This window comes from Neovison vison, chromosome 7, assembly GCF_020171115.1.
Source record: "Neovison vison isolate M4711 chromosome 7, ASM_NN_V1, whole genome shotgun sequence".
In the NCBI taxonomy this organism is placed as follows: domain Eukaryota; kingdom Metazoa; phylum Chordata; class Mammalia; order Carnivora; family Mustelidae; genus Neogale; species Neogale vison.
In genome coordinates, this window is record NC_058097.1 from 54,704,095 (window position 1) to 54,721,089 (window position 16,995).

General features: G+C 44.0%; 1 protein-coding gene across 1 annotated transcript in view; it reads left to right on the forward strand.

Annotated features, from left to right (window-relative positions):
• The window catches only part of ZNF235 (zinc finger protein 235), a 31,018-nt gene extending 18,398 nt beyond the window's left edge, over positions 1–12,620 (forward strand). The window contains exon 4 of the mRNA XM_044257185.1: positions 9,788–12,620. Within this exon, the coding sequence (XP_044113120.1) occupies positions 9,788–11,727 (1,940 nt within the window). The 3' untranslated portion in view covers positions 11,728–12,620. The remainder of the gene's footprint in view (positions 1–9,787) is intronic.
• Positions 12,621–16,995: the final 4,375 nt, after the last annotated feature.

Sequence of the window (16,995 nt, forward strand, 5' to 3'; positions counted from 1 at the left end):
GTCTCCCTCTCTGATTTCTTCCTATTCAGTTTTCCCTCCCTTCCCCTATGATCCTCTGTGCTATTCCATGTGTTCCACATATGAGTGGAAACCATAGGATAATTCTTTCTCTGCTTGACTTATCTCACTCAGCATAATCTCCTTCAGTTCCATCCATGTCGATGCAAATGCTGCGTATTCATCCTTTCTGACGGCTGAGGAATACTCCATTGTGTGTCTGGGCCACATCTTCTTCTTTTTTTTTTTTTTTTAAGATTTTATGTATTTATTTATTTATTTATTTAAATTTATAAAATTTATTTTCAGCGTAACAGTATTCATTGTTTTTGCACCATATCCAGTGCTCCATGCAATCCGTGCCCTCTCCAATACCCACTACCTGGTTCCCCCAACCTCCCACCTCCCCCCGCCCCTTCAAACCCCTCAGATTGTTTTTCAGAGTCCATAGTCTCTCATGGTTCACCTCCCCTTCCAATTTCCCTCACTCCCTTCTCCTCTCCATCTCCCCTTGTCCTCCATGATATTTGTTATGCTCCACAAATAAGTGAAACCATATGATAATTGACTCTCTCTGCTTGACTTATTTCACTCAGCATAAAGAGTTTATTTATTTATTTATTTGACAGATAGATCACAGGCAGGCAGAAAGACAGGTGGTGGTGGGGAGTAGGCTCCCTGCGGAGCAGAAAGCCCTATGCGGGGCTTGATCCCAGAACCCTGAGGTCATGACTTGAGGCAAAGGCAGAGGCTTAACCCACTGAGCCACCCAGGTGCCCCAGGGACCACATCTTCTTTATCCATTCGTCTGTTGAAGGGCATCTCCTCTCCTTCCACAGTTTGGCAGCTGTGGACATTACTCCTGTGAACACTGGGGTGCAGTTGCCCCTTTAACTACATCTCTGTCTTTGGGGTAAATACCCAGTAGTGCAGTTGCTGGGTCATACGGTAGTTCTATTTTCAATAGTTTAATGCCATTCCGATCAAAATTCCACCGGTATTTTTCAAAGAGCTGGAGCAAATAATCCAAAAATCTGTAAAAATAAAATCTTAAAAAATAAAAAAAAGGTGTTTGACATCCTATGTCTTTAGTGAACTACAAATTAAAATGAAACACCACTACACCTGTTAGAAAAGCCAAAATCCCAAACAATGACAACACCATTGCTGGGGAGGCTGTGCAAAATGCACTGCTGCAAAAATGCAAAATGATACAGCCACTGCAGCAGTTTCTTATAGATCTACAAAAGGAAATTACCCAAATGAGTTGAAAACTTGTGTCCACACACAACTCATCACACAGGGCTTTACAGCAGCTCGGAAGCAATCCACTGGATAAACAAACCGGTCCATCGGGACGACGGACTCTACCATCCAGTGTTCAGAAGAGAAGACTTCTCGAGCCTTGAAGGGACTGCAAATTACTACCCCACTCTGCCTACTTGTGATCTCTTTCTCTGTGTCAAATTAAAAAAAAAATAATTTAAAGAAAGAGAAAATCAAACTCACAGGTTTTACCTTGTGCCATTAATGATCAGTCACGGATTTGGGAGGAACTCACATTCAGATTAGTCTTACTCCTATGGCTCTCTGGCTTCCAGAATTTCTGCCCTAAGTTTCCTGCTCCCTGGCCCTCAACAGCTTTGGCTTTTTCCTGTCTGATCTGGAAGGGGGGTTCATTTGGGAAGCACTCTAAAGCAAAACAAGTCTTTAAAGTTGTATAAAATTCTCATTCCCATTTGTAATCTCTCCCTCTCATCCCACACCATCCCCAGGCAACTGCACATCTACTTCTTGCCCCTCTCCATTACTTTGAATTTAAAAAAAATTTTTTTTAAAGATTTTATTTATTTATTTGACAGAAATCACAAGTAGGCGGAGAGGCAGGCAGAGAGAGAGAGGGAGAGAGCAGGAAGCAGGCTCCCTGCTGAGCAGAGAGCCCGATGCGGGGCTCGATCCCAGAACTCTGGGATCATGACCTGAGCCAAAGGCAGAGGCTTTAACCCGCTGAGCCACCCAGGCGCCCCTTAAAAAAAATTTTTTTTTAATAAATGGAATCATACAATATTTTTTTTCAGTTGCCTCATAATTCGGTATAAGCTTAGAAGCACCTGTGTTGTTGCATCTGTCAGCGATTCATTCCTTTTTATTTCTAAGTCGTATTCTGGTGTGATATACTCTGGTTTATTCATTCACCTGTTAGTGGATGTTTGTTTCTGGCTTGGGCTCTTATAGGTGAAGATCCCAAATGTTCTTATATGCCTGGATGTATTGCCATAGGCCTCAGTTTTCTTGGTTAGGAGTAAGGAAAGGAGTGGTGGATCATGTAGTGGGCATGTAGGTTACCTTTTGTTCATTGTTTTCACTGGTGTGTGTCTGTATGTGTGTGTGTAGACATTTTTAAACAGATTTTCTTTTTCACACCACTTTTAGGTTCAGTGCACGTGAGAAGATAGAGAGTTCCCACAGATCATACACACACTCGTGTGTGCACGTACACACACACACAGCATTCTTTCTCCTGACAACATCTGATACTAGGGTGCTACGTGTGTTGTAACTGGTGAACCTACACGGATATGTCATTGTCACCCAGTGTCTGTAGTTTGCACCCGTGTTCGCTTGTGGCATCGTGCATTTTGTGTGTTTGTTCCGATTTATAATGGTACTTAGCCGCCCTCCCAGCACCGTCCGGCCTGGGCTCTGTGCGCAACCAGCGAGCCATTCGTCGGCACAGGTGCGCCTTTCCCGGGATCAGACAGGTGGACTCAGCGCTTTTAGCTGTTCTGGATTCACCTCTTTCATTTAGTAATTCGCAGTCCCTTCAAGGCTCGAGAAGTCTTCTCTTCTGAGCACTGGATGGTAGAGTCTGTCGTCCCGATGGACCGGTTTGTTTATCCAGTGGATTGCTTCCGAGCTGCTGTAAAGCCCTGTGTGATGAGTTGTGTGTGGACATAAGTTTTCAACTCATTTGGGTAATTTCCTTTTGTAGCTCTATAAGAAACTGCCGCAGTGGCTGTATCATTTTGCATTTTTGCAGCAGTGCATTTTGCACAGCCTCCCCAGCAATGGTGTTGTCATTGTTTGGGATTTTGGCTTTTCTAACAGGTGTAGTGGTGTTTCATTTTAATTTGTAGTTCACTAAAGACATAGGATGTCAAACACCTTTTTTTTTTTTAAGATTTTATTTGACAGAGAGAGAGTCAAACATCTATTCATGGGCCTGTTTGCTATCAATTTTCTCTAGTGGTGTGTCTGTTCAGATCTTTTGCCTATATTTTATTTTTTTTAAGATTTTATTTATTTATTTGAGAGAGAGAGATAGCGAAAGAGGGAACACAAGCAGGGAGAGTGGGAGAGGGAAAAGCAGGTTTCCTGCTGAGCAGAGAGCCCGATGCAGGGCTTGATCTCTGGACCCTGGGATCATGACCTGGGTGGAAGGCGCTTAACAGGCTGAGCCAACCAGATGCCCAAGACATCTTGACAGTATTGAGTCTTTTTATAGAATATTTTTCTCTACTAAACATAGAATATTTTTCAATTTACCTGAATTTTGTTCATAAGCTTTAGTTTTTCTCATCTAGATCTTTTAGATTCATACCTACATATTTCACTTTCGAGTGTGCTAATATAAATGATAATGTGATTTTTATTTCAAATTTCAGTTGTTCATTGCTTGTGTATATGAGAGCAATATACTTTCCTGTTTTGTGTCCTACATCTTCGCTGTAATTATTAGTTCCAAGAGTTTTTTTTTGGTTGATTCTTTGGGGGTTTCTACATAGACAGTCGTATCATCTACCAGTGATGAGTTTTATTTCTTCCTTTGCATTCTGTGCCCTTTTTACTTCCTTTTCTTGCACTAGCTGGGACTTACGGTACAGTATTGAAAAAGAGTGCTAAGAAAGGACGTCCTTCCTCCTGATTGTAGCAGGGAGGCTTTGTGTTCCTCACCATTCAGATGTTAGCTGTGAGTTTTACAGATGTCCTTAAGCCAGTTGAGTAATTTCTTCTATATTCCTAATTTGCTGAGAGTTTTTATTATAAACGAGTATTGGATTTTTTTAAAAAGATTATTTATTTGACAGACAGAGATCACAGGTAAGCAGAGAGGCAGGCAGAGAGAGAGGAGGAAGCAGGCTCCCTGTTGAGCAGAGAGCCCAATGTGGGACTCGATCCCAGGATCCTGAGATCATGACCTGAGCCAAAGGCAGAGGCTTAACCCACTGAGACACCCAGGCACCCCTAACATAGTAAGTTTAGATAAAATCCATTAATATTTTTTTAAATTAAAAAGAGGAGAACTATAAAAGAGCATAAAAAATATTTTCCCTTGTGATAAGAACTTCTAGGATATACATTCTTAGCAATCTTCAAATATGCCATGTAGCAGTATTAATTAACTCTGTTCATCATTATATTACATTACAACCTCAGCACTTACTTAACTTATAACTGGAAGTAGGAACCTTTTGATCCCTTTCATCCATTTCCTCCAAACTTGGTAACCAAAAATTTTCTCGAGTTTTTTGTTTTTCTACCTATGAGAGAGATCATACAGCATTTGTCTGTTGTCACTTAGCGCAATGCCCTTGAGGTGAATGTATGTTGTCATAGTGGCAAGATTTCATGCTTCCTTATGGCTGCATATTAAGCCCCCCCCCCCCCCGGCTTACACACAGTTTATGCCTCTCTCCGTCGACGGACTCTTGTTCTGCGCATTAGCTCTCGTGAGTGCTGCTCCAGTGATGGCGGCACAGAGCTTCCTCCCACATGCGGATTTTGTTTCCTTCAGGCAGAAAGTGGACTGCTGGGTCCTGTACTAGTTTCAAACGCTTTGAGGAGGGGCGCCCGGAGGCTCAGTCTGACTCATTGTATGGGCCCCACACCCGGTGCTCCACGAAACGCGTGCCCTCCTTAATACCCACCACCAGCCTCACCCATCCCCCACCCCCTCCTCTCTAAAACCCTCAGTTTGTTTCTCAGAGTCCACAGTCTTGGTTTGTCTCCCCCTCTGATTTCCCTCTGGAGTATTTTTAAAAATATTTTTATTAGGGTCTCCTTTGTGGCTTAGTCATTAAGCGTCTGCCTTTGGCTCAGATCATGATCCCAGGATCCTGAGATCAAGTCCCCCGTCGGGCTCCCTGTTCAGCGGGGAGCCTGCCTCCCCCTCTGCGTGCTGCTCCCCTGCTTGTGTGTGCGCATGCACGCTCTCCCCGACAAAATCTTTATTTTATTTTTTTTAAAGATTTTATTATTTATTTGACAGAGATCACAAGTAGGCAGAGAGGCAGGCAGAGAGAGAGAGAGGAGGAAGCAGGCTCCCTGCTGAGCAGAGAGCCCGATGCGGGACTCGATCCCAGGATCCTGAGATCATGACCCGAGCCGAAGGCAGCGGCCCAACCCACTGAGCCACCCAGGCGGCCCCCGACAAAATCTTTAAAGAAAAATGCTTTGAGGAGCCTACCCACTGGTTTCCGTACTGGCTGCCCAGTTTACAGTCCCACCAGCAGCGCACAAGCTTCCCTTCCCTCCACATCCGCTCCAACGTTTTGCCGGTTTGATGCCCCCTCAGTCATGAGGGGCATCTCTGTGTGGTTTTGGTTTGCATTTTCCTGATGTTTAATGATGTTAAGCGCCTTTTCGCGCACAGGTGTCTCCTGCTCTCCAAAAGTAGGCGGTTCCTATGGGGGGAAAATAGTAAGATGAAAAGGACCTTATCTCATAACAGCAACAATGACGAAAAAGAAAACTCTTTGGGATTAACTAGAAATATGCCAGATTTCTAGGAAGGCAATTATAAAATCTCCCTGAGGGCCTTGAAGAATGGCCAGAATCCGTGAGAGGCAGAGCACGGTCCTGACTGGGACCGCTTAGAGAAGTCAGTCCTTCCCAGATTAGTATGCGCAGTCAGTGCAGGAGCCGTAGGAAATGTGCATGAATTTTTTTTAAAAGTCTTTTGTAACCAAAACAGCATGAAGAAGCCATTTCCAGTCATTTCTATGGAAAATTTTTGACTGTTCCCAGACCCCAAAAATGACCTTTCTTAGGCTTTTTTTTACCTGGGCCGCATCCTGCTAGCGGAGGCGCAGAGTCGGCTGAGGTAGAGCAGGGGTGTGCCACGCGGCTGCGAGCTCTAGCAGCTCCAGCGCAGAGAGGCCACTTAGAGCTCCCAAGGGCCCCGGCCCTCCGCCACTCAGGGTGCCCGCTGTGTCTGCAGCAGCTCGCGGCAAAACCAGCGCTAAATGTGATTTGCACTTTTCACCTATTTGCATAAAAGTGAAAATCCTCTTTGGATTTCTTCTGGTTAGCAAACGCCAGTACAGATGTAGGTTTTTGTCAAAATGAAGTGAGTAACACCAACTTTCAAAAAGCAGGTGAGAACTGGGCACCTGGGTGGCTCAGTAGGTTAAAGCCTCTGCCTTTGGCTCAGGTCATGATCCCAGGATCCTGGGATCGAGCCTCGCATCAGGCTGCATCAGGCTCTCTGCTCGGTAGGGAGCCTGCTTCCTCCTCTCTCTGCCTGCCTCTCGGCCTACTTGTGATCTCTGTTAAATAAATAAATAAAATCTTTAAAAAGGAAAAAAAAGGTGAGACCTGTAACTGTGGGCTCTTTGATTACAGGTAAACCTCCCTTTACAGGGCATTGTGGTTGGTTGGTTTACATGTTGAAGGTCTGTAGCAACCCTGCATCAAGTCTGTCAGCACTGTTTCTCCAACAGCGTTTGCTCGCTTCATTTCTCTGTCACATTTTGGTAGCTCTCACAGTATTTCAAACTTTTTCCTTGTGTTTGTTGTAACCCATGACTATGCCTTGTTCCTGATCTACAGAGGAAAGGGTTTAATCTGATTTTAGAACGTTAAACCAACCATTCTTAAAACAGTCACTCCTTCATGATTTAGTGCCCTTTTATACATCGTCGGATTAAGTTGGCAAAGCGATGTGACTGTGACCCTGAGGGATATGGGTCTGTCATTGTCTTTTCTTGTAATGCCTGTGTCTGATTTTGGGGGTCAGGGTAATGCTGGCCTGATAAAATACACTGGGAAGTAGTCACTCGTACTCTTCTGGAAGAGTCTGTGTGTCATTATTATTTCTTCCTTACATGTTTGGTCAGTTTTATGCAAGAAGCCATCTGGGATCTGACTTTTCTTTGTGCAAAGTTCCAAGATATGAATTGATACAGGGCTGTACAGGTTATACCTTCTTGGATAAGCCTTGTTTTCTCTTTCAAGAAATTTACCCATTTCGGGGCGCCTGGGTGGCTCAGTGGGTTAAGCCGCTGCCTTCGGCTCAGGTCATGATCTCAGGGTCCTGGGATCGAGTCCCGCATCGGGCTCTCTGCTCGGCGGGGAGCCTGCTTCCCTCTCTCTCTGCCTCTCCATCTACTTGTGATTTCTCTCTGTCAGATAAATACATAAAATCTTTAAAAAAAAATAAAAAAAAATAAATTTACCCATTTCATTTTAGCTTACTGGCATAATTTTTTTTTAACATTTTATTTATCAGAGCACAAGCAGGGGGAGCAGCAGGCAGAGGGAGAAGCAGGCTCCCCTGCTGAGCAGAGAGCCTGATGTAGGACTTGATCCCAGAACCCTGGGATCCTGACCTGAGCTAAAGGCAGATAACTAAGCCACCCAGACATCCCTGGCATAAAGTTTGTTATATTCTCTTACCTTTAAAAAAAAAAAAAAAAGATTTACTTATTTGACAGAGATCATAAGTAGGCAAAGAGGGAAGCAGAGAGGGGGGCGGGAAGCAGGCTCCCCGCTGAGCAGAGAGCCCGAAGCAGGGCTCATTCCCAGGACCCCAGGATCATGACCTGAGCCAAAGGAAGAGACTTAACCCACTGAGCCACCCAGGGGCCCCTTCTCTTACCTTTTTAATATATGTAGAATCTGTGTACAAATACCTGATAGTCTGCTTTCGTTTTATTTTGGTATGTATTGAGAAGTGGATCGCTTCTCTGCCTTTTGGCTAAGATCAAGTGGAGAAGTGGAATTGTTGAATAATGTGGGGGTTTTTTGGTTTCAATTTATTCAAATTCTGGTTAGTTAATGTATAAGGTAATACTGTTTCTGATATAGAGTTTAGTGATTCAACACATACGTATAACATCCTATGCTCATCACAAGTGCCCTCCTTAAACCCATCACCTGCCCACCTCCCTCCATCAACCCACAGTTTGTTCTCCGTAGTTAAGTTTCTTACAGTTTGCCTCCCTCTTTTTTCCCTTTCCCTGTGTTCATCTGTTTTGTTTTTTAAATTACACACAAGTGAAATCATACTGTATTTGTCTTTCTCCGACTTCACCTAGCATAATACACTCTAGCTGCATTCACATTGTTGCAAATGGCAAGATCTCAATCTTTTTCATGGCTGAGTAATACTACATTGTGTGTGAGAGCTATATTATATAGATTAATATATAATTATACATAATATATGGATTTCATATATATAATCACATTATGTATATAGTTATATATATTATACATATAATCATTTTTTTAAAGATTTTTATTTATTTATTTGACAGACAGAGATCACATGTAGGCAGAGAGGCAGGCAGAGAGAGAGGAAGGGAAGCAGGCTCACCGCTGAGCGGAGAGTCCGACATGGGGCTCCATCCCAGGACCCTGAGATCATGACCTGAGCCGAAAGCAGAGGCTTAACCCACTGAGCCACCCAGGCGCCCCTATATAATCATCTTTATCCATTCATCAGTTGATAGACATCTGGGCTCTTTCCGTAGTTTGGGCATTATTGACAACGCTGCTATAAACATTGGGACGTACGTGCCCCTTTGAATCACTATTTTTGCATCCTTTGGGTAGATACCTAATAGTGCAATTGCTGGATCATTTAACTTTTGGGAAAACTCCATATGGTTTTCCAGAGAGGCTGCGGCAGTTTACATTCCCATCAGGAGTGTAAGAGGGTTCCTCTTTCTCCGGACCATCCTTGCCACCATCCGTCGCTTTCCGAGTTGTTAAACTTAGCCATTCTGACAGCTCTGAGGTGGCATCTCCTGTAACTTCTGATTTGTAGTTCCCTGCTGAGTGATGTTGAGTGTCCATTCACGTCTTCTGCCCATTTTGTAACTGGATTGTTTTTTGGATGTTGAGTTTGAGAAGTTCCCTCTAGATTTTGGACACTAGCCCTTTATCAGGTTGGTCATTTGCAGATATCTTCTCCCACGCTGTAGGCTGCCGCTTCGTTTTGTTGATCGCTTGCTTCACTGCACAGAAGCTTTATGCTGGTGAAGCCCCAGGAGTCATTTTTGCTTTTGTTTCTGCTTCTGGAGACGGGCCTAATAAGAAGTTGCTATGTCCAAGGTCACAGAAGCTGCTGCCTGCGTTCTCTAGGATTCGGTCTCACGTTTAAGTCTTTCATTATTTATTTATTTAAAGGATTTTATTTATTTACTTGAGACAGAGAGATCACAAGTAGGCAGAGAGGCAGACAGGGGGCGGGGGGTGAAGCAGGCTCCCCACCCTGAGCAGGGAGCCAGATGTGGGGCTCGATCCCAGCATCCTGAGACCATGACCTGAGCCAAAGGCAGAGGCTCTAACCCACTGGGCCACCCAGGCGCCCCTCCTCCCATTTTAAATGTGGGGTTTTTTACCCCTACTGGACAGTCCCTTATTCGCTGTAGATCTTTATTTTTCAGCCAGCCTCGATTGTTTTTAATGTTTCCTTTCAGGAACAAGGGCTGAAGCTTCTCAGTTCACCACCTTGCTCATGTCACTCTCCTGTCCCTAATTCTTTCTCTCTCTCTCCTCTCAGGAGGCAGGAATCCAAATGAGGCGGAAACTCTTCGCGAGGCAGGAATCAGGTGCCTGTCACTGGGAGAGCTTTCGTGTTGGCAAATCAAGAGACATGTTGTAAGCAAATTAACCAAAAACCAAGACTCTGGGATAGATATTCAAGGAAAGAGTGCTCCGTTCTTCGACCAGTGTGACTCCCCCTGCCAGGTGGGAGCCGGGATATGCATTCAGGCTTCGGTGGAGGACAGCTGCTTCATGAACCTTCTGGAGGATCATTCTAAGATACTTGAAAACCAAGAATTTCTGGCCGGGAGAGTTCAGAATCCTTGGAGTAAAATCTATCTCAGCGAAACACAGAATTACCAGCGAAGTTGTAAGCAGACTCAGATGAAAAACCAACTATGTATATTTGCTCCGTATGTTAACATTTTCAGCTGTATTTCACGCCACGATGACGACACCATGCACAGGAGAGACAGAGCTCACAACGGTGACTGCGGGAAGGTGTCCCCTCTTCTCCAGCAGACCTACCACTGCAGTGACTGCGAGAAAGCATTCGGCGATGGGCGCAGTCTTGAACTTCACCGGCAGGCGCACTCGGGAAAGAAGTCCCCCCCTTACGGCGCACATGACAAGGGCAGCGGTTACAGCGCGGCTGTTCCCATTCAGCAAAGTGTCTACACAGGAAAGAAACGCTATTGGTGTCACGAGTGTGGGAAGGGTTTCAGCCAGAGCTCAAACCTGCAGACTCACCAGAGGGTCCACACAGGGGAGAAGCCCTATTCGTGCCTTGAGTGCGGTAAGAGCTTTAACCAGACCTCGCATCTTTATGCGCATTTGCCTATCCACACGGGAGAGAAACCCTACCGCTGTGAGAGCTGTGGGAAGGGCTTCAGTCGGAGCACTGACCTGAATATTCACTGCAGAGTTCACACGGGAGAGAAGCCCTACAAGTGCGAGGTGTGTGGGAAGGGCTTCACTCAGAGGTCGCACCTGCAGGCCCACGAGAGGATCCACACCGGAGAGAAACCGTACAAATGTGGAGACTGCGGGAAGCGCTTCAGTTGTAGCTCCAATCTTCATACCCATCAGAGGGTCCACACGGAGGAGAAACCGTACAAGTGCGAGGAGTGTGGGAAGTGCTTCAGTTTGAGCTTTAATCTCCACAGCCATCAGCGAGTCCACACCGGCGAGAAGCCGTATAAGTGCGAAGAGTGTGGGAAAGGCTTCAGTTCAGCCTCCAGTTTCCAGAGCCACCAGAGGGTTCACACAGGAGAGAAACCGTTTCAATGCAACGTGTGTGGCAAGGGCTTCAGCCAAAGTTCGTATTTTCAAGCTCACCAGAGGGTCCACACGGGAGAAAAACCATACAAATGTGACGTGTGTGGGAAGCGCTTCAACTGGAGCTTGAATCTCCACAACCATCAGAGGGTCCACACGGGAGAGAAGCCGTATAAATGTGAGGAGTGCGGGAAGGGCTTCAGTCAGGCCTCAAACCTGCAAGCTCATCAGAGTGTCCACACGGGGGAGAAGCCATTCAAGTGTGAAGCGTGTCAGAAGCGATTCAGTCAGGCCTCCCATCTTCAAGCGCATCAGAGAGTCCACACCGGAGAGAAACCGTATAAATGTGACACGTGTGGTAAGGCCTTCAGCCAGAGGTCAAATCTTCAAGTCCATCAGATCATCCACACGGGAGAGAAACCATTTAAATGTGAGGAGTGTGGGAAAGAATTTAGTTGGAGCGCTGGGCTCAGTGCTCATCAGAGAGTTCACACGGGAGAGAAACCCTATACATGTCAGCAGTGTGGTAAAGGCTTCAGTCAGGCCTCGCATTTTCACACACATCAGAGGGTCCACACCGGGGAAAGGCCTTACATATGTGACGTCTGTTGTAAAGGCTTCAGTCAGAGATCCCATCTTGTGTATCACCAGAGAGTCCACACTGGAGGAAATCTATAGACGGGTTAGGGGTGGTGTAGCCTTCAGTTAGAGTTCACATCCTCCTCTCTGCTGGAAAATCCATGCTGGAACTGTGGAAAGTTCCTTCAGAACTCAGAAACCTCAAGGAATCTTCACATGCCTGTAAGCTCTGTACAGTGCTATTTTAAGGACTCGGTTGGGAGAGAAATTCTTTACAAACATCAGATAAGAGAAAACCTATAAGTACACTCTGTTTATACGAGAATTCTGAATGTCCCGATTTTCAGGAAAGAATTTCAAAATTCATCCAAGTCTACCCAGGAAAGAAGCCTTATAAATGAAGAATAGGGGCGGAACTTGAACAAAAATATCATGATGGGGGAAATGAATGGCAAGAGCAATGTATCCGCCGCATCAGGAGTGAGGTTTTTCACTGCTTTATCTCTACTGTGTAGACGTGCGCTTGGCTTATGATAGATGCCCAGCACTTACTGAACAAAGTGGAGAAAATCTATAATTAGGACAAGTATTGGGAACTCATACTCCCCTGCGTGGATTTCATAATAATATACTCAAAAGGAATCTTGCCAGTAGCCTTAATGAGATTGCTTTCAGGAAACGTTCAGGTACAGAAGATCACGTCATGCCGCCAGCCACAGTACTGCAAATTCGGATGGAATGTGGGAATGGCCCATCCTCCATCCAGCCCTGGTTCTTTGTAGTAGGTCAGCCCTTGTGTACAGCATAATATTTAGTATCATTAGTGCTTTATAGACTGAAAAATACTGTTTTTAACTAGTAACACAATACTACAATTTATATGCTTGGAAATTTTGGACTGTAATTCATTAAGGTAGGACTTCACTGTAACTCTCGAAAGTGTTAAAAGTAGACTAATGACAAGTTTTTTAGTAAACTCGAACTGTTGGCAAGTGGCTTCTTCTCATTATTTCCTTTCACGCTTAGGTCAGACTGCCTTCTCTGTGCACAGTCCTTCATCCAGACCACTGTAGGCAGCGCCTTTGGTAGATTTCAAGGACATTTTGTCACACCCCCATTTCTCCACCCCCCTGCACCCTCCCCCAAGGGTAGAACAAGAAACATTGAGTTTTTATTGAAATTTCATTAAATAACAATTTAGATGTATTACCGTCAACGCAGCATTCTGTGTTCAACATCTCTTGTCAAGAGTGGACATAAGCTGGTCAATATATACCGAAATACCCTTTGACCTGGCAGTCCTAGCACTGAACACTTTCCCTTGCAGGTTCTTCTCTCCCCATCTTGTGATTTATAAAAATTGGTAAAGGAATTAAATACAGATGAAACTCTAGTTCCAAAAGTACCCTAATATGTTTTTATTAGTATTGATTCTTTTATTTAGATCTATCGTTAGACATGTTTATTAGTTTTTTATTCATCTTAGAAATATACAATAAGTACTTTTTTCATGAAATTAATCTTTAATGACAAATTCTTTTGGGTAGACAGGTCACAGGAATGGGGAGGTTTAATGCATGGTGGAAATTGGATAGATGTACAAAAGTTGGATGGCTTGTAAATGGTTATTTAATTCTTGGTATTTTTCTTTATATTTGAAATGTGTCAAATTTAAAATTTATATATTTATATAATTTTTTAGAAGACTTTATTTGAGAGAGAGACAGAGCATGAGGGGAGGTCAGAGGGAGAAGCTGGGAGCCTGATGTGGGGCTCGATCCCAGGACTCTGAGATCATGACCTGAGCCAAAGGCAGGCGTTTAACCAACTGAGCCACCCAGGCGCCCCTGTATTTTTTTTTATGTAAATGAAAAGAGAGCTAGTGGGTATAGACTTTAAGGTTTGGAGGAAGTTTACCAACTTTTCAGTTGATACAGTTGTTCTGAGGCTTGGACAGTTTACTGGGAAAAAAATTCTACCTGTAATTGAAGCTTTCTTAATAATTATTAAGAAAGTTCAATGAAGAAAGTTGTCCCCACCAAGGACTCTAACTCTTCCAAATGGTCTCCTGTTTTCCCTCATGCTCCTTGCACTAATGACCAGGTTTGGACATAGGGTGTATAGCCTTTGACCATTTTCCCTTCCAAACGACTGACTCCCTCTCCCCCCATTAATTAGCACAAACTACCCACTATTCCTTCATGTAGCCACCTGCCAATCCCTTTATTCTTTCTTGCTCCTTGATTTTATCTCCAGAATCAGTCTTGTTACCCTGTCACTACTCTTTTCAGACTACTTGCAGATTATTGTATCCATTCTCCAAACCCTGGCCTCTCAGTTCCTTGATTACTCTGTCTCCGGTGGTCTGGTCTTCCACAGCACTTCAGCCCTTGGCTCCAGAGCTAACATCTTGCCAGCAAGAAAATAAACGAATTGTGTGACCATGTGACGTAATGAGCACTGGGCGTCATGTGCAACTATGAGCAACTGAACCGTACATCGGAAACTCATGATACACTGTGTGTTAATATAACTGAATCGAAATAAGGTAAATGGAAATCCCTCTGTAATCTCAGATTCAAACAATCCATTCCAATCACCAACTCCTGTTTTTCCAGCTTATACCCTCTTCATTCTCATTTTAATAACTCTTAAAATTCATAGGGACCAAAAACCCATTACTCCTACTCCCTTTTCACTCTTTATTTCCTTAATTCCCTGTGTATCTGGAAAGAACAGACTTCCGTTTACATCCCAGTGCCCCAACTGTCTCATGTCAACCTCTAACACAGGAAGAAATACTTAAAGAGTGTTCATGTCACTCAATCTGTAGAAGAGGCAGAGAAGAGCAAACTGGGTTAGGAATATACGCAAGATGAAGCGGTCACAGTACGTGGTTCAGATAGACGTGACTTAAGTGTATCTGACACTACCTTTTTATCTCTCATTTAAGAATACTGCAATTCTCAGGAAAAGGCTATTACAGTAATAATGCCAGCACTCAGCTTTTTTTTTAAAAAAGTTTAAGACTTTTGAGATTGATCAATTGCTAGAATAAGGTATCTGTGCAGCATTTCATGAGCTGTCATGATCTAGCTGGAAAACAGCTTCAGAGTGCACTGGTCAGTGGTGTAAATAGACGCAAACAAGTAACTGAAAGTAACCATATATGAATTATACGACAACGCTAGAAGCATCTTAAATGTGCTGACCAAGTAGTTGCTATTGCACCAAAGCTCCAGCAGATAACAAGTATAAATTCTAGACCAAATACTAAAACTATCCAAAGGCACTGAAGAATGAACAAAAGCAGGCAGATCCTGGAGATGGGTCAACACTTAGAAGAAGGAAATAAAATAAGTCAGTTTCCTACTTTTTACAGCTTTTACCCGAAAGCAAGTCCAGTCTGCACTATTTTAGGGCAGCTAAAACATACACGGAAAACTAAGTTTTCCAACAAAAGGGTTCAAAACCTATACAACTGCTGTTTGAAAGTATGGTGGGTAGTATACCCTGGAAGAGGGCCAGGGAAAGAAAGCTCCAAAGTCTGTGTCTAAGCATTTCCCAAATGTGTGGCTCTCTCCTAAGCTATAAAAGGACAAAAGATACGGGGCGCCTGGGTGGCTCAGTGGGTTAAAGCCTCTGCTTTTGGCTCGGGTCATGATCCCAGGCTCCTGGGATCGAGCCCCACATCAGGCTCTCTGCTCAGCAGGGAGCCTGCTTCCCCCTCTCCCTCTGCCTGCCTCTCTGCCTACTTGTGATCTCTCTCTGTCAAATAAATAAATAAAATCTTAAAAAAAAAAAAAAAAAGGACAAAGAATCCTTAAAGGAGCCAAACCAATACTAACAAGTGAATGAAAATTTGAGCTGCCACCTACAGGAAAGAGAAAATCTTTGGTTGAGCCCAGCTAAATTAAATGCCTAATAAAAATATTTTTTCAAGATTTTATTTATTTGACAGAGACACAGTGAAAGAAGGAACACGAGCAGGAGGAGTGGAAGAGGGAGAAGCAGGCCTCCCACTGAGCAGGGAGCCCAAGGCAGGGCTTGATCCCAGGACCCTGAGATCATGATCCCAGCTGAAGGCAGACACTTAATGACTGAGCCACCCAGGTGCCCCTAATAAAAATATTTTTAAAAATACTCCGGAGGGAAATCAGAGCGGGAGACAAACCATGAGAGACTGTGGACTCTGAGAAACAGTGTTGTAGAGGGGAGGGCAGTGGGGGATGGATGACTTTGGTGGTGGGTATTAAGGAGGGAACATATTACATGGAGCACTGGGTGTGGTACATAAACAATGAATCTTGGAACACTAAAACATAAAATTAAAAAATACTCTGGAGGAACATAATGAAATCCAGTTTCCTCAGTGGATTAATTACAATGCCTAAGATATAATTTAAGATTACTAGATATTTGGGAAAACAAAAACTGGAAAACATGACCTGTTCTCAAGGGAAAACAGATCAACAGATCAATGCCAAGATGATCCAGATGTGGGAATCAGACGATTTTTTAAAAAAGATTTTGTTTATTTATTTAACAGATACCACAAGTAGGCAGAGAGGAGGCAGGGGTGGGGGGAAAAATGCGGGGCTCGATCCCACGACTCTGAGATAACAACCTGAGCCGAAGGCAGCGGCTTAACCCACTGAGCCCCCCAGGTGCCCCCAGACAATGATTTTTTAAAAGCTGTTATAAATTATGCTTAAAATGTAAATAAAAATGTCCTTATCATGAAGGAAAAAATAAGAAACCTTAGCTAAGAAATAGCAACTATCAAAAAATTACCAAATAGAAGTTCTAGGGGGTTGACAGTGGAGTAGAAGGACTCTAAGCTCACCTCAACCCACAGACACACCTAGGTAATATCCACATCAGTATAAATATCCCCAGAAAATGACCCAAAGACTAGCAGAGCAGACTCTCCAGAGCTACATATAAAGAAGAGGACTCATCAAAGAAGGTAGGAAGGGAAGAGACACAGAAGCTAAATGGACCCGTGAAACAGTCTGGGGGGTGGTGGGTGGAGAAAGAACACACCACGGATGCAGAGAGAGAAAACCAGACCCCAATCTGGGCACCCAGGCTTGGGGGACCCAAACAGAGAAGAAAAATCTCCATAAAAATTGGCTTTGAAAACCAGAATAGCCAAATTTCATGAGTTTTTATCAGTGGAGCTGAACAACTGGAACTTTAAAAATCAGCAGGTGGCTCTGGAAGAGTTTGAAGGGCAACAGGAAACGGAGTCCTTACTCTTTAAGAGACAACACAACAAACAGCCCGACGGAGATACAGCATAGAGGCATCAGTATGATAAATGCCACACCCTCTCCTGTGGACCTGCCCTGGCCTAAGCCAGAA